The 17209-nt window shown below is 55.7% G+C and overlaps 2 protein-coding genes across 9 annotated transcripts; one reads left to right on the top strand and one right to left on the bottom strand.

The window, feature by feature from the left end:
* Window positions 1-4995: 4995 nt before the first annotated feature.
* On the top strand, window positions 4996-12201 carry Atxn7l3 (ataxin 7 like 3). Of its 7 annotated transcripts, none has more exons than XM_076543419.1 (13): window positions 4996-5137; window positions 6479-6589; window positions 6886-7018; window positions 7217-7388; window positions 7580-7677; window positions 7839-7861; window positions 8159-8225; window positions 8344-8429; window positions 8716-8784; window positions 9000-9043; window positions 9272-9343; window positions 9420-9577; window positions 9673-12201. In XM_076543419.1, the coding sequence occupies exons 2-13, from the start codon at window positions 6539-6541 to the stop codon at window positions 9819-9821; spliced, it is 1122 nt and encodes a 373-aa protein (XP_076399534.1). In that variant the 5' UTR covers window positions 4996-5137; window positions 6479-6538; the 3' UTR covers window positions 9822-12201. The 7 variants fall into 7 exon arrangements, with proteins under 7 accessions (XP_076399534.1, XP_076399536.1, XP_076399535.1 ...); XM_076543421.1 differs by lacking the exon at window positions 4996-5137 and adding an exon at window positions 5452-5829 and having other exon boundaries at window positions 8180-8225; window positions 8401-8429; XM_076543420.1 differs by lacking the exon at window positions 4996-5137 and adding an exon at window positions 5457-6061 and having other exon boundaries at window positions 8180-8225; window positions 8401-8429.
* A 65-nt stretch (window positions 12202-12266) lies between these two features.
* Window positions 12267-16531, bottom strand: Tmub2 (transmembrane and ubiquitin like domain containing 2). 2 transcript variants are annotated; one of them, XM_015995578.3, is made up of 3 exons: window positions 16365-16531; window positions 13664-14227; window positions 12267-13432 (listed from the first exon to the last, which is right to left on the bottom strand). In XM_015995578.3, exons 2-3 carry the CDS (start codon window positions 14200-14202, stop codon window positions 13069-13071), a joined length of 903 nt encoding a protein of 300 aa, XP_015851064.2. In that variant the 5' UTR covers window positions 14203-14227; window positions 16365-16531; the 3' UTR covers window positions 12267-13068. The 2 variants fall into 2 exon arrangements, with proteins under 2 accessions (XP_015851064.2, XP_042138824.1); XM_042282890.2 differs by lacking the exon at window positions 16365-16531 and adding an exon at window positions 15773-15913.
* Between the last annotated feature and the right edge of the window lie 678 nt (window positions 16532-17209).

Below are 17209 nucleotides of genomic sequence, written 5' to 3'. Positions count from 1 at the left end.
CCTGTTTGTGGTCTTTCTCCTCAAGTTGAAGCCACAGTAATCCAGCAGCTGAATCGCCCTTGCAAGCATTTGATGTCTAAGAAAAAATGTGATAAGAGTCTGAAGGCAGAGCACAGGCCCTGGGGGGGAAGGGTGGGTCGAATGCTTTTGCTGGCCTCTCTGCCCCAACTCTAGCCACACCAGCCCTCTGTGCCTCAAGCATACAGCACCGTTCTGTTCTTAGACTATGTTGTATGTGGCGCGTGAGTTCAGTATCAAGTGTAGTTCCTCAGAATGTTACCTACTTTTCTGAAAGTCCCATTGGCACCACACCTAACCTTTTTCATTTGAGTTCTGGAAACTGAACTGAGAGATGATCGTGTTCATTAGACAAGAACTTCACCAGCTCATCTCTCTCCCCAGCCTCTGCCTAGAGTAATCCGTCACCTCTTTGCCTAGTGAAGTGATTCAGGACATCGTTCACGTATTTATTTACTTATTTGTTTGTTTGTTTATTCATTCATTCATTTACTCATTCATTAGGCTTTTCAAGACAGGGTTTCTCTGTGTAGCCCTAGCTGTCCTGGAACTCTGTAGACTGGACTGGCCTTGAACTCACAGAGATCCACCTGCCTCTGCTGTCCCAGTGCGCCATCGCCACCCCACTCAGGATGAGAGTGGTGCCATACACATCTGTGAGTTCAAGGCCAGCCTACATAATAAGACCTTATCTCAAACAAAAACAACAAAAGTCTATTGCATGGGGCTAGAGATGGCTTGCTGTTAAGATCACTGACTGTTCTTTCTGAGAACCCAAGTTCAAGTCCCAGCACCCACATGGCAGCTAACAATTGTCTGTAATTCTAGTTCTAGAGGATCTATCGCCCTCTTCCGGGCTCTTCAGGTATTGCATGCAAACAAGTCTCATAGTATTGATGTGAGGGTATTAGATCCCTTGGAACTGGAGTTACAGACAGTTGTGAGCTGCCACGTGGGTGCTGGGAATTGAACTGGAGTCCTCTGGAAGAGCAGCCAGTGCTCTTAACCACCAAGCTTTCTCTCTAGCCCAAGGCCTTAGTATTTATTAACTGGTATGGAACGGGGACATGTACCCAAAGATCACCACCATACAGCAGCCATGGCCATGTGCTGAATGAACTGGATGGTCCACTGTATGGAAGGTTGGTGTGGGGATGGTGGGGAGATGAGGAAACATTCAGAGAAACAGGGAGGAGCCAGGAGAGTTCTTCTGAATGTGCAAATGCCTTACGGCAAGGACTTTTAGGACATTATTTTGATAAGAAAAACCAAACAGCAAGACTATGAAGAATCCTGGAAGGTGGGGGGTGAGAGATGGGTGAAGTCTGAGGCCATGCTCTGGTCACTCCCAAAGCCTTGGCACCAGCTCCAAGTCCAGCCATCTTCTGAGAGTCGCTGCTGTTTGGTCCCACAGTGATCCCAGTTTATCTGAAACTCCCATGAACTCTAACAAGTTCTTCGTCTTCAAGGTATTTTCAGGCTCTCCCTCTCCTTCACTCCAAACAGTTCAATCAATAGTGAAAGTTTGATGTTTGCTGCCTCTCAGTCACAGTCCAGAATGCACTCATGTATAAACGCAAGTCTGGCCAGACGATGCCCACAGGTCTCACTGTCTGCATGGTTCAAGCCCACAATCTCTTCAGCACATACTTGGTCCTGTATGATCTAGTCTGCTCACCTCCTGTTGCTGACTGCCCCACATAGCCCTATGTTCCAGCCAGCCAGCCCTTAGTCTGGTCCTCCCCCTCCTCCTTTTTTTTTTTTAACCATGACCAGGTTGGCCTCCAACTCAGAGATCAGCCTGCCTCTGTCCCTGGTGCTGGGACAAAAGTCATGTGTCACCATACCTGACCATTTTCTTTTTTGTTTTTAGTGCTGGTGTCCAATCTGATCCATATTCTGACACTTACCATTGGACTGCCTCATGCCACCATGGCCTTTCCTGGAAATTCCTTTACATCCTTTGGTGTCTTCTCCTGCCCATCTCTGAACCCTGTAAACCTCTTTCCTTTTTACCACACTAATTTTCAATTATTTTCCTTTATGCCTTCCTATCCTGAGGAGACTGTAGACTTCCTGAGGAAGCACAATTGTCCTATTTCATCTTTGTCTCTCAGCATCTGGATTGTGCGGTTAAGAATAACTTTTTTTAGTTTTATTTTATTTAAAATCTTAAAATTTGATTTTCATTTAATTGCAGTTAATTTTACAAATTTTTACAAATGAATCTCTTCATAAACTTTTTTTTTTTTTTTTTTTTTTTTGGATACAGGGTCTCACTATGTAGCCTTAGCTGATCTGGAACTCACTATCTAGATTAGGCTGCCTCTAACTCATAGAGATCTGCCTACCTCTATCTCCTGGATGCTGGAATTAAAGGCAAGAATAACATTTTTTATTTTTTATTTTTATTTTTATTTTTTTTTGGTTTTTCGAGACAGGGTTTCTCTGTGTAGCTTTGCACCTTTCCTGGAACTCACTTGGTAGCCCAGGCTGGCCTCGAACTCACAAAGATCCTCCTGCCTCTGCCTCCCTAGTGCTGGGATTAAAGGCATGCGCCACCACCGCCCGGCTAAGAATAACATTTTTTAAAAGGAAAAATGTTATAATGAAGGTGAAGACACTATAAAGAATCACTTAAAAATAGAGGGGAAAAGCCGGGTGGTGGTGGCGGCGGCGGCGGCGGCGGCGCACGCCTTTTAATCCCAGCACTCGGGAGGCAGAGCCAGGCAGATCTGAGTTTAAGGCCAGCCTGGTCTACAGAGTGAGTTCCAGGACAGGCACCAAAACTACACAGAGAAACCCTGTCTCAAAAAAAAAAGGGGGGGGGGAATAACGGCTAGCGCTGGAGAGACGGCTCAGCCTTTAAAAGCTGGGTTCACAACCAAAAGGACAAGCGTTTGGTTCTCAACACCCACACCCACAGCTGTCTCTCCAGTTAAAAAAGAGAGAGAGAAAGTGAGAGTAACAGCTAATTGCTGTGACAGCATAGTACTGTAATGCCAGCTCTCGGGAGGCTGAGGCAGGATGGGCTACATGAGACCATGTGTCAATGGAGTAAGAAACCAAAGTTAAGATTTATCAGGCACTCGAGATGACAGGAGTCTCCCACACACTGACTTCCATGTTAGCTTGTTGTTTCTGAGACAGGGTCTAACTATGTATTTATGTAGACCAGGCTGGCCTCATCTGATCCTCCTGCCTCTGCCTCCGTAGTGTGATAAAAGGTGTGGCAAAATCTATTTGTTAGTCTTCACAATGTGATAGGTACTATCATTATGGGAGAAATTGAGGCACAAGAGGCTCGTTTGCCTAGTTAAACCAGTTAAGTTCAGAACATGTTTTTCCCCCCACTGGGGGGGGGGGGTGTTTCCAGACAGGGTTTCTCTGTGTAGCTTTGCGCCTTTCCTGGAACTCACTTGGTAGCCCAGGCTGGCCTCGAACTCACAGAGATCCACCTGGCTTTGCCTACAGAGTGTTGGGATCAAAGGCGTGCGCCACCACCACCGGGCTAATAATGTGTGGTTTCCACTGCTTCGAAATATCTACCAACTGGCCTCCACAAACGTTTGCTGAAGACTGAAAGAGCCAATGATGGTCTCCAAGTATGTGATTTCAGAGTCTGATCTTATCTGAAGCGATAGGGCTGTCACACAAGTCCCAAGGCGGCAGCCCCGGCCACCTAGATGTGAGCGCATATCTAAACACCTCCAGTGGCCGAGCAAAGGACCTTTCCTCCCGAAGGTAAAGAGAGAGGCGAGAGCATGCGGGGAAGGGCACTCCCAGCGGAGCAGCACTTCGTGTAGGCAGAGCCCGGCCCGTGCCAAGCAGGCTGTCTGAGAGGTGGAGGGTCCAGCGTGGGCTCCGGAAGCAGGAAAGGCGAGCAGGTGTGGGATCTAAATTCGGATGAGGGCGGGGAGCGCGCTCCGCTCCGAAGGGCGCAGCTCGCGCCGGGCAGCGGACCCTCTCCCCTCCGCTTCCCTCGGTTCGGAGGCCTAGGGTGGGGAGCGACCCACCCAGAAACCCGGAGAACGAATCCAGACCAGCCCCTCCTAAGGGGTTTCCGTCCCGAGTGCCTAACTGCACCCCACTTCAAGCCCATCCTCCTCACACAAGTGACTGCATGCCTCGGGGTCAAAGTGGGGAGCGGCCGGGGAGCAGAGCGGGGAGCCCCGCGGGAAGGGCGGGGGTGCCTGGGCCGGAAGGCGTCCCAGGCTCGGCTGGGAGCCGGCGCTCTCTTTCGACGCCACCCCGTTGCCCCCGCCCCCGAGCCGGCCGGGACGGCACCAAGTCTCCGCCCCTGGCGCACCGCGCACCTCACCTTGAACGCTGCCCCACCCACCCCCAGCCTATTGGGCCTCCCGGGCCGAGGGGACGCCGCGATTGGCCGGGTTCGTCCACGGAGGCCCCGCCCCTCTCCCCGCCCCAGTTCCCGTCCGCCGGTACTTTGGACGGCGGCGTGGCGCCCCTCCTCCCCTCCCGGTCCCCGCCCCCTGGAGCAAATGCTGCCGAGCTGCGGCCGCGGGGCAGATGCACGCGCTCGGGCCCTTCTAGCAAGCGCGAGCAGTCGCTGGGCACGCGAAAGCGAAAGGAGGAAGAGGAAGGGAGGGCGAGGGCGGGGTGTTGAGGAGGGGCGGGAGGAGGAAGAGGAGGAGGTTGGAGCGCGCCCGCGCCTGGCCTCGCGCCCGCGCCGAGGGAGGGGGGAGAGGGGCGCGCGCGCGCACGCTCGCGTCCTCGCTCGCTCCATCCATCCATCCTCCGGTCGCGGCACGCGCGCGCGCTCCGGGCTCGCGCCGCACCCCCCGCCCGGGAGAGGCGGGCTGGAGTGGGGGGCGGGGGGAGGGGCGCGCGGACGGCGCGCGGACTGCGCGCGGGCGGGGTGAGGTGAGGAGGAGGAGGCGGCGACGGGACGAGAAGGGAGGGGAAGGGGCCATGGCCGCCCGGTGAGGCGGCGAGGCGGGGGGGCAGCCCGACCCCCCGGCCCCGGCCCCGGGCCCCGGGGAGAGGCGAGGACGGACCGACGGACATGGGGCTCCGGAGCAGCAGCCGCCGCCGCCGCCGCCGCCGGAGGACGCGGCCCTGAGAGGCCGCCGGGCCCCGGCGCGGCCCCCCGGGCGGGGTGAGTACGGAACGGGGACGGGGGAGGGGCCTGCGGGGGGCGGGGGGCGGGGCCCGAGGCGGGGCTTGGGCCCCCTCCCCCCAGGTCTGGGTCAGCGCCCCTTCCCCTCCCCCCGGGCCGACGCGGAAACGCCCGGCTTTCCCCGGCTTCCCGGCCGGGCCGGGGCCCCCCGGTCTCCCCCTGGCTGGGTCCTCCTTGGGCGGGGCAGGGCCGGCCGGGGAGGGGGCGCGGGGCCTTTGTTAGGGAGCCAGGCCCCAGCCCCCGGGACAATAGAGACACCCTCCCGGACTCTTTCCCCGGCCGGTCCGGGCTCTGGGCTGGCGGCGGCCGAGAGGGGTCGGGACGCGTCCCACTCTGCCTTACTCTCTGGGGGTCGGTCTGTCCCGGCCCGCCGCCGGCCTTGGGCGGCTCGGCTCTCCTCCCCCCAGTCGGTATGATGCAGCCGCAGTGCCGCAAGGACGGGAGAAGAGCCGCGGCACGGCCTGCTACCCTTCCCAGTGCCCCCGGCTCGTTTGTCAGTCCCCACCCCGCTCGAGGCCGGCCGCTCCTTAAACTCGTACCCACCGTTCAGTGGGGCCCCGAACTGTGGGCGCTGTTTCTGAATCCTACGGTGGGGATTTCTGGACTTTGGGGCTCTTGGAGAGACTTCCGGGCTGGTCCTGAGGGAGGGAGGGTGCGATCTAAAAGAACAGGTAAGGGGAGTGCCCACTCCTCGAGTGTGCTGGCCACGGGGCTCTCCGCTGCTCCTGACCGTGATGGCTGGAAATGCCCTTTGCCTGTAGGCTTCTGTGGGCTCTGTTCCTCTCGCAGAGCGGCAGGCTTATTTTAAGAGAAGGCAGTGGGGTGAAGGTGGTAGGGTCTTAGGGCCATTCCTACTTCTGGTAGCAGTACCCCCCCAAGTGGACATCCTGGCTGAAAGCAGAGGTGACTCCGAGAGCCCTCAGGGAAAGGGGGGTTGTCTTGAGGAGTGTGTGCAGTTCTTTGCCACACCCTGTGGGTTTGCTTTGAGGCCTTAGAGTTCCTTCTCCTCCCCCTGCTGCATTGCACCATGGGTATCAAAGAGGGGTTTGAGTTTTGGGTACCTGGGATGAGCTGCTGCTGCCTCCTATAGACCCAGCGTCTGATTGGCAGTGCAGTTCGGGGCCCGAGCTTAGGCCTGGGGAGGACGAGGCCACCTCTGGTTTTCAGGCCCTGGAAACCATCAGACTTAGTGATCCGGGGCCTCGGGGAGGGAGACTCTGTGATGCCAGGATTGAGCCCTGGGCCCGGAGGTGGGGAGGGGAGGTGGCAGTCTTTGGGGGTGTCTGGGACTCACCAACACCCCCACCTCCGTGTGTACAGCCGTGTTGCCGCCCGCTGTGCTATGAGCAGTCAGAGCGCCGTCTCCACAAGAGTTTACAAATGAAAATGGAGGAAATGTCTTTGTCTGGCCTGGATAACAGCAAACTAGAGGTGAGGGCTCCCCCACGTGTGCCTCTGGGTCTTTCTCTCGGTGTCTCCGCGTCGCTCTAGCTGGCATCTGTGCCAGAGAGGAATTTGGGTAGTCGGCCTCGTTCCTTAGCGGGAAGAGCCAGCTGAAGAGACCCAAGGATCTGGGAGGGAGACAGGAATAAAAGAGTCAGGTGGGGAAAGTGGCCAAGAAAGCAGCCTGCTTGGTTGGGGCCAGGATGTTGGGCTGGTGGGAGCTAGCTGTTCAGTCCAGGGGGGTGCCACCCTTGTGACCATGGATGTTCTCTCCTGGGGCCCAGGCCATCGCTCAGGAGATATATGCTGACCTGGTCGAGGATTCTTGTTTGGGATTCTGCTTTGAGGTACACCGGGCTGTCAAGTGTGGCTACTTCTTCCTGGATGATACGGATCCTGAGAGCATGAAGGATTTTGGTGAGCTTCAGGGTGGAAGAAGAGTTCTCCCAGGGGGAGGGGGGGACTTAGAGGGTTCTCTAGTAACTGCCCTGGATGCAAAGCCTGGAGCTCCTGTGAACTTAAGCAGGGATGGGGCTAAAGGGGGCCTGGGAGCACAGGGGAGAAGAGGAGAGGGTGCCCTGCCCGCTCTGATCGCCACGCCTCTCCTGTCCCCAGAGATCGTGGACCAGCCTGGGTTGGACATCTTTGGACAGGTTTTCAACCAGTGGAAGAGCAAGGAGTGCGTCTGCCCCAATTGCAGTCGCAGTATCGCTGCCTCCCGCTTCGCCCCCCACCTGGAGAAGTGCCTGGGAATGGGTCGGAACAGCAGCCGGATCGCCAACCGTCGGTGAGAGCCTCTTCACTGTCTGCACCACGGACGCGCGTCCTGTGCAGTCTGTGCCTCGGGGTGGTCCGGTGGGGGCAGGTGGTAGGGTGTGGAGGACACTTGGCCCTCACATGCGTCGCTGTAGAATAATGTGCAAAATAACGTGCAGATGTGTGATAGCCTTGACCCTGTGTCTTCTCGACTCTGGGCAGGATTGCCAACAGCAACAACATGAACAAGTCTGAGAGTGACCAAGAAGACAACGATGACATCAATGACAATGACTGGTCCTATGGCTCAGAGAAGAAAGGTGTTTGGGGCTCTGGGAGAAGCGGGGTGAAGTGGGAAATCGGGTTTAGAGCACACGTTTGCTGTAAGCTGTCGTGATGACGGGAAAATGTAGTTCTGAACAACAGAAATGCTGAGACCGAGAACTCAGAAGTAACTGTGTTCTTTGTTCTCTGTCCCCAGCCAAGAAGAGAAAATCAGACAAGGTGAGAGCCGGGCGAGCATGGGGGAAGTTTGGGTGAAGGACAGATGCCCTCCCTTCCTTTTGGGCAGGGAGTGCTCAGGTCTTTTTACTCAACTGTGGTGTTGCTGTGGGAGGGGGGGGGCTCTTTGGGGTGACTGGTGGGCAGGGAAGCTCCCTCTGGTGGAGGGGGGGGAGGGGATGTAGGCAGCCAGGCCTCTTCCCGGGGAGGAGGAGGATGAGGTTGAGGTTGTTTCTTTGTCAAATCTTTTTTCCTTCCCTGGGTTCTCGGCCCCCCCTTATCGCTGCCCTTCCCCCAAAGCTATGGTATCTCCCATTCCAGAACCCTAATTCCCCTCGAAGATCCAAGTCTTTAAAACACAAAAATGGTAAGTGGGGCCAGACCAACAGGGGCACTGCCAGCTGTGTGATCACAGGACTTGTAGGGGGTGGGAGGGAGGGCCTGTGAGCCTTCTATCACCCCACTTCCTCTCTGGTTATTTTCAGGGTTCTCTGTCTGTACCTCTGCATCAAACACCCTTCCCCTTCTTTTTTCTTCTTCAGGGGAACTTAGCAACTCCGATCCTTTTAAGGTGAGTAGCAAGAAGCTCCCTTTCTGCCTCTCCTCATTTCCCTCTGAGGTGGCTGGGATTTGGACAAGTGAGCTCAGATTGTTGGCAACTGGCAGGGTTGTGGGGCTCTTTGAACCGTGGGTGTTCGTGTTCTTGTGGGTCCCATCCCCTCCATATGCAGGTAGGTCGGGAGGACTCCTAGAAAACAGCATGGAGGCAGGCTGAGAGGGACCGAGTCTCCGTTCCCACCCTTTCCTGTCTGCCCTTCTTTTCACTTCGCTGACCTGTACCTCTGGTTCTCTCACAGTATAGCAACTCAACTGGGATCAGCTATGAGACCCTGGGGCCGGAAGAGCTGCGGAGCCTGCTCACCACGGTGTGTGTTTGGAGAGAGGGAGGTTTGGCTTGGGCTGGGCAGTGGGGGAGAGTCAGGACCCTGAAGGGCAGGTGACATGGCAGCAGTAGGCTTCCTGTCCCACCCGCTCTGGGGCTGCTTTCCGCGTGGGCAGTTGGTCCGGCAGTGGTGCAGAGGGAGCAGCTAGGATTTCCAGTAGGTCCCCTGCCCTCCTTTCAGCTTATGCTCTCTTCCAGCAATGTGGCGTGATTTCTGAACATACCAAGAAGATGTGCACAAGGTGAGCACAGATGGGGGCTGATCCCATCGGCATGGGTCGGGGGGACCCCTGGATTTGAGCAGTGGGCCCCCATTCTTAACCCTCCCTTCATCTGCTAGGCCTCACTTACTAGGCCGCCATCTGGGGATTCACCACTGACTCTTTCCCTGTCCCTCCAGCTTCTGCTCCACCTGAGTTCCTGAAGTCCTTCCCTGCCTTGTCAGGGTCTGATCATTCTGTCCCCACCAGGTCACTACGCTGCCCCCAGCACACGGATGAACAGAGGCGAACCGTACGGATTTATTTCCTTGGGCCCTCAGCGTAAGTGACCTTTCCAGAAGGGTAGTGGGTCAGGTTGGTGACCTCCCCCTCACGTTTCATTGACTCTCCTTGCCAGCGTCCTTCCAGAGGTCGAGAGCTCCTTGGATAATGACAGCTTTGACATGACTGACAGCCAGGCCCTCATCAGCAGGCTTCAGTGGGACGGCTCTTCTGATCTCTCACCTTCTGATTCAGGCTCCTCCAAGACGAGTGAAAATCAAGGATGGGGTCTAGGTAATACAATGCCAATTGGTCTCAGGGGCTTTGGGCACTGGGGCACTGCCTCCCTTCACATCTCCACTCTAACCCCTCTGCCTCCACCTCTGCAGGTACCAACAGCTCTGAATCACGGAAAACCAAGAAAAAGAAATCCCATCTGAGCTTGGTAGGGACTGCCTCCGGCCTGGGCTCCAACAAGAAGAAAAAGCCAAAGCCACCGGCTCCCCCAACGCCCAGCATCTATGACGATGTCAACTGACTTGGGTGCAAGGGATAGCCTTTGGCTGAGAGAGCCCTCTCTCCCGACCCCCACCCAGGCGGCATAGCCTGGCCTACGGACAGCTGCTGGGGGTTTGGGCTTGGGAAGCTTGGTGGGCCAGGCAGGCAGAGGATCCAGTTATGTGCCCCTGGGGGGCGTCAGGGTCCTCTGCAGCGAAGCATGACCCCTCGGCGTGCAGGACTCAGACCTGGACATTATGCCTTGGACATAAGTTTGGTGGGGAGGTGGTTTTCCTATTTATTCTGTGAGTTACTGGATGTCCAGCTAGGCTGGGGGCCTGACCTGGGCACTGTGCCAGGGCACTGCCTGCTCCCCACCCCAGGAACTGGACTGAGTCCTGCCGAGGGGCATTGTGGCTACCCAGGCAGCTTTGGTTTGGAAGCTGAGCCCAGAGGGGGCCTCCCCTGGCTGCCCTCAGCAATGTGAATGGGTCCGGTGCTTGGAGCTGAGGGGCAGGGCTGGTGTGTCCTGTCTGTGTGCAGAGTCCTATCAGATGTCCCCAGTCCCCGGGGTCGGCAGGCAGAGTGCTGTCTGCTGAGGTGGGCGTCCAGAACTGCCTCACGGGGCAGCCCTTCCCTCAGTCCCCATGGGCCTCCTTGGCAGCAGGAGCTGTCCTTTTGTTGTTGGGGGCCAGGAAAGGGCCTCCAGCCTCTACAGCTTCAAGGAATGGGAAGGGGAGGGTAGGAAGAGGGAGCCTGTATCAGAGTGGCCCCCTGCCCTCCCTGCCCCAGGGCTGTGAGGACAGCCCAGGTGAGAGGGACGGTGCTGCTTTATTTGAAATGTTTCTTACCTCATTCCCTGCCCCAGGAAGGGGCCCAGCCTCACCCTCCTGGGGTGGCCCCCTGTTCTCCCCCCCCATCCTGCCCCCCAGCCCTGCCCTGCTGGGGCAGCCTGAGTTCCCAGCTGCTGCTTGCCACCCCTTCACCTTGACCAGCTTTGGTTCCTCTCGTTCCTCTCAGCGCTCCCGCCTCTAAAGCCTGCCCTGTTCCCTCCCTTGCCGCTTTTAAGTTATTTATTCTGTACTTGTGGTTTGGGGCTCTGAGGAAAACCCTAATCTTGTGCCTCTCTCCCTTTGCTAGGAGTAGGGTGGGATGAGAAGGTAGTCTCTGCCCTCGGTTGTCAGCGGAGGTTGGCTGGGTGCGGTTGCCCCTCTGTGGGACTGTCATGCCAGGGCACCCACCTACCTGGCTTACATCCTGAAGAGATGTACTATCCCACCTGCCAAGTAGGTGGTATGCCTTGGAGCTGAGCTGGAGGACCTGGGCATGGGCTGGAGTACAGCTGACTGACAGGAACGGGGTTGACCCTGAGCCAAGTTTTCCGGCACTTGCTATACATTGTCCCCTCTGTTCCCAGGAGGAGCCACTCCCACATTGGGTAGACAGTACCCAGGACTGGTTGGACTGATTTGGGTTAGGGACCCTAGAGGGTTAAGGGAACAACAGAGTTAGGGTTGCAGTACCCTGTCTGGAACCCCAGTCTCCCCCTGGGGTGGTTCTGATTGTGGCTGATGCCTGGTTACAAATTGATTTTTAACCCAAGCATTGTGATTATTTTTTAAAGTCAAACCAATTTTGGCAGGAGTTAGAATAAATCCTGGAGCCTGGGCTCCTCTGTCCTTGGCCCTCTACAGCCTTCTCCCTTGAGGGGAAACTAGAGGGGCAGAGCAGGTTCTTCGGCTGCCTCCAAGCACAGGCTTGGGAGCCTGCTGAAGGTCAGGGGACGCCGCCGGCCCAGGCGAAGTAGCTGCAGCTCAGGCCAACTCACTCTGCTCTCCCACCTCTCCCTTCTCTGGTTGGAGGGGGTAGTTCGGGAACTGGTTTGTCCACAAAACACTTCCCTATTGTTCCTTGGCTCACCCTCAGGGCAGAGCCCCCTGCCCAGGCTGGGTAAGAGATGGGCTTGGTCCAGCAGGGACCCTGAGGGAACAACCCCCTTCCTTCTGGGGAGTATGCCCCCCTACCGTGTAGTTGAACGGGGCTAGGAACTCCCCACTCCCTCTAACAGCAGGCTGTGTGGGTTTCAATTCCCATCCCCCCACCCTGGCTAGGTGTCGTCCACCCTGTATCCTATCATGTGTCTGAGTGTGTGTGGGGGGGTTCTGTACTAATTTCCATGGCCGGTGGCTTTTCCTTCCATGCATCACTCCCCCCCGCATGCCCAGGGGCCACCCGCCTGGCATTACCGCATGCTGGGGTCATTGGGGGAGGGGGGGTGGGGCTCACGCTGTCCTGTGGTCTTGAGATTTTTATTTTTGCATATGTAATCCATCCTGTACAGGTAGCTAACTTTGTAAACGCTGTGTATTCCCTCTGCCCCCATGGCTGCTGGTGTAAATAAACTGCATCTCCCGTTGGTAGCCTGGCCTACCCACCCTCTTTACCATGTTGTTGAGGGTAGAGCAGTCACAAAAGAGGCTCCACAGCCACAAAATGCAATTTTATTTGCTCATACTGACCCACCAACTGAGGGCCTAGGGCAGGGCAATCTATACCCAGAGCTCGTCCTTGGACCTGGGCAGGACACTGGATTAGGGCCAGTCTTCTCCTGCAGCTTTAGGCCTAGGCTAGCAGCAGCTGTGACCTGGCCTCTTGATGCCGCCGGGGGCTTGGCCTTCTGCCCCAATCCCCTGCCTAACTGAGCTTTATGCCGGCTATTTAGGAGAGGGGGAAAAAAAAAGTGCTTTGAAAGAAAGCAAAATATCCTATTCCTGCTACAAGGGGTAAAGGGAGGAGGTGGTGGCAGCTGGGTGCCTATAGGGAAAGCCAGTAGTCTTCATCCCTGCCTGTGAATTTCATTTCAAAAGATCACCCTCATCTAAGGCGTGGAAGTGGTACTTCAAGCTCCCTGTGGAGAAATGCTAAGGCCATGCTGAGCTGCCCTGGCAGCAGCCCTGGGGGGTAGGGTGCAGACATGCAAGAAACAGAAAAGGGCTAGAGCCACAGCCAGGAAGGAAGGCCCAGAGCCCAAGCTTCTCACTGAGCTTGACACTTTGAACTTTGGGATTCCAAAAGAGGGAAGATGATATCCTTGTTTCTACCTGAGTTGTGCTTGCAGAGATATCTGTACCCTGTGGACACACACCTGCTTCCTGGGTCCTATGGACAGGGCACCCACCATATCCTTCCCATCCCTGCCTCCCAGGTCCTTGGGCCCAGCTCTGGCCAGGAAAGGGGGGAGGCCATGAAGGAGGAAGGCCATGCCATTCATTGTCTCCCCGATGTCCTTATCGTCCATACATCCCAAATACTAGGAAGCTGAAGAAGACCGTGACTCCCACCAAGGAAACAGTGGCGGGTGCTGTGAAGAACTGGCGGTAATTAATACGGAAGTACCAGACTACGCCCAAGAGCACCACAAACACAGGCACCATGAGGCTGCCCACGTTGACACCAAGGCTGGATGGCTCAGTGGCTGAGGGGGTCAAAGAGCCTGGGGGGCCAGAAACAGCTGCCCCTGGGGGTGAGCGGTGGCAGTGAATCACACAGTTGTCGGTAATGTTCAGGGAACTCAGTGTACGTGCTGGGTCCTGCAGCAGCCGACCCTGGTAGATCAGCTTCATCTGGCTCTCTTGTCCAGGGAAGTATTTGCTACAAGGATGAAAGGAAAGACTGGATAAGGAAGGATGGTATACAGGCCTGGACCAACAAAACAGGGCATGGAAGAAACTGAGGGGCCGTCTCTGGAAGTCTCCCATTTCCCCTTAGCAGAGGCTAGCCATTAAAACCTCTCCAGTGCTCTCACATCTGCATCAGCTTTTTCAGGGGAACCAATGCCTGAGGCACAGTCATGAGCAACTACTCTCTTTCCAGCCTACTCACCTCTTTAGGGTTCCCACAGTGTCCTCTGGCCTGGCCACAGCTAGCTCCTCGGTGTCATTGAGGAACTTGAGCCGAACATTGATGAGGCTGGGGCTGGGGGAGAAGCTTGTGCTATGATCTAATCCCAGTGGAGCTTCTGGACGGCTGCTCTCCAGGCCTGCTTGTCTTTTAGGTAGGCCTTGGATATCCAGGAGATGTTCAAGGCTGGGCTCCATCTCTCCCCTAGCTCCGGGTTCCGAAGTGGAGTCTCCGCCACTGTCACTGGTCTCTTCAGCCTTTTCATCATTCCCCTCTGATGGATGGGGGAGTTCCGTTGGCTCTGGAGTGCCTTGGCTTACCAGCTGGTCCACATGCCCCAGGTGGAGAACAGATGTGTCTCCCGCTGACACAATGGTGCCCAGCAGCTGGTTGTTACTGCTGTCTGCTACGTAGGTAGAGAGCCAGGCTAGGACCAAGGCTAGAGTCAGCACCACCACACCTGCCACCACCATCACCTCATTACCCACACCCTCAATGAGGGTGACATCAGAGAGCTCCATGGCCTGGCTGCTGACCGGGTCCACACTGCAGGGACAAAAGGGGATAGCATCAGCATGGCCTGAGGGGTCATAACCAGGTTTCTAGTTTGTTTAGGTTCTGAGTCAGGCTGGAGAAAAACAAACAAACAAACAAAAGACAGGAGTTGGTGGTGTTTTGTAGGAGAGGCAGCCAACCTCCCCAACTGCGGTGGACCCTCAATCGCAAGCTAAGGACTTACCCTTGGCCTCTATTGTGAAACTCTAGCTTTCAGATTCTGTTCCCATAAGGAGCACAGGTCACCAGAAAAGCCTCATAAGCTTGTCACCACTTGTTTATTTATTTATTTGATATTTGGAGGATAATGGAGAAAGAACATTTGCTTCTTCCTTTCGAGAGAGGGTATCTCTGTGTAACCCTGGCTATCCTGGAACTACCACTCTGTAAACCAGGCTAACTTCAAACTCAAGAGATCCACCTGCCCCTGCCTCCCAAGTGCTTTGATTAAATGGCATGCGCCATCACACCGGTTACATATGCTTCTTTAAGCCTGGAGTTTCTCTAAGATTTCTAACGTGACCAAGCACATATGCCCCCTAAGCAGCCTCAACCACAGCTTCAGAGAGCGAGAAGACTCCTTCACAGGCACAGGTTTTGTGCAGCCAGCCTGCCAGATTCTCATTTGATTACATCTCATTCATGGCCACAGACCCATGCCTGCACAGCTGTCGAGAGCCAAAATAAATAAATACATTCTGATCTATCAAGGACAGAATCAGATCACCACGAATGGACGAGTGTACTGGGACTATCAGCAGACACTTTTGTCTCCTGCGAAACTGTTCTGGCAAGTTCTGGGGAGCCACATGGGGCAGACACCAGAAACACTGCCCTCTTTGGGTCACCATGGGCTTGGCTCACAGCTGTAAAACCACTGCCCCAGCATGTACTCCAGTTATTCAGAACTTGGGAACCGAAGGCAGGAGGAGCAAGGGTTCGAGACATGCCTCCACTACATTGCAAATTCAAGGTCAGCCCTAGACTACATGAGGCATCTTAAACACACAATTAAAAAATAAATAAAAACTGCCCAAGTGGAAATTACTTGGAGATTTCCCACAGCTCCCACATTCCTTATTTCAGTCTGTCTTGTGCTGTGAAGATTCCCTCTCTGCAGTTTCTTAGAAAAGCATGGAAGATCTCTGCATACTCCTTGGAGTACCTTTTCTTTTCCTTGGAGGATCTACTTTCACACCTGTCCCTGGGCAAATCCACCTGGTGATTATCATTATCAGACTATTCTCACAGCACTCATAAAACATCATTATACTTATAACCTGTCCATGTCTTCACTGACTTCTGGGAGAAGCGAGCGTGGTTCTCTTTGTACGAAGCTCTCAGTGCAATGCCACCATGCTGCCCAAAGACTATCTGTGGACATACTGACATTCGACCATCCCACAGCCTTATTTAGCAGATTAGCCCTGCAGTCAGGGAAACAGGTCGCGGTCTGCTCCCTCTTCCAGGTAACTTCCAACAACTTCCTCAAAGCCTCGGCGCTGTCACCGATCAAGGGGTTTAAACGGCACCTACCTCATGAGGTTGTTTTGAAGATGACGTGAAATCATCGAAGCAAAATTAAGTAAGACTGTTCGATAAACAAATGACAGCAATTATGTTTCACTCCCACAGCCAACCCCTGATGGCAAGGTTAATGTCGGGAACCGTGATTTACACAAAAGCAAACTGTGGCGAGGACGGACGGGAACCGGGGACACAAGGAACCGCCGTGGGCAGTTAGGACCCCGCGTCCGCCGGCTCCCAGGCCTCCGTGCTCTCCTCGGCCTGGGGGCGACCCTGGCCGCGCGGCGCGGCGGCGGCCCCGACCCTGCCTTCCCGGAGGCGAAGGCTCTGCGCCCGAGAGATCCTATTCCCGTGGCGGTAGAGTCCATGAGCCCCCGCCCCCCAGCCGAAGGGCTTCCGGGTCACGGCCGCAGAGCCCAAGCCCAGCTCTCCAGACCGGTGACGGTTGGGGTCAGATCGGGGGGTCACAAACCATTCACGCCCCTCAAACTTGGGGGCGGGGCAGAGCACCTGGGGGCGGGGCCTGAGGGCGCTGAGCGTCATGGGAAAATAAAGGAGGTTTGGAGTGGTGCTGCTTCCGGATGGGGAAGGAGAGCCTCACCTGACAGAGCCAGGATAAATGTTTTGACTTCGCCAGGGCAGTCTCTGCACTCGTCTTCCCGTAGGGGTCGGGGGAGGGGCGGGCAACTCCAGATTCTGTGCGGGGTCCGATCTCTTCCGGCTTTTCTCGGAAGCTGGTGACACCGGGACCGGAAGTCCCGCCTCCTCGCCTTGTACTGATGACGCAAAGCTACGTAAGGCGGGCTGACGTAAGCGAATCTTTAAAAGGGCCAGATTGCACAGCGGCGGGAGGGGCGGAGTCATTGTTGGCGGGATTTCGGACTTCTGGCAGTAAGGCCACGCCCAGTGGGCGTGGTCCCAGGCCGTCCAGAGGTCAGAGGCGGGGCCAGAAGGGGAGGAGCGGCTGGGGGAGGTGCCTGTGGAGGGGGCGTGGTATCATGCTTGGAAGATTGCCCTGGCAGGCTCTTTTCGTCCACCCAGCGCTAGGTTTCCCTCTATCACTCCTTCCGGCTTCGCTCTCGAGCTCCGGAACTAATGGGATTCATTATTGCTCCAGTGCGCACCGAGCTCCAGTTTGGGGATCCGTAAGGCCTGGTATTTCTACTTCTAAGAAAGTTGTTACTCGGGGAGACAGGCAAGAAGTCTTAAGTACTGTAAGATTCCTGCCTCATATAATGGAGCTTTGATAAATAAAGCGGGAAGGCATTTCAGAGAGACACAGATATCGTACCCTTTTAAAAAATGGTTTATTTGTTTGCTTTTATTTATTTATGTGTTTGTATGTGTATGCCATGTGTGTGGCTGCTTGCAGAGGCCAGAAGAGGGCACCGGATCCCTGGAGCTAGGAATGCAAGAGGTTGTAAACCGCATTTTTTGGGTGCTGGG

The sequence above is a fragment of the Peromyscus maniculatus genome, chromosome 8 (genome assembly GCF_049852395.1).
Source record: "Peromyscus maniculatus bairdii isolate BWxNUB_F1_BW_parent chromosome 8, HU_Pman_BW_mat_3.1, whole genome shotgun sequence".
Taxonomy (NCBI): Eukaryota; Metazoa; Chordata; class Mammalia; order Rodentia; family Cricetidae; genus Peromyscus; species Peromyscus maniculatus.
Note: the sequence above shows the minus strand (reverse complement) of the source record. Positions and strands in the feature narration are given on the sequence as shown.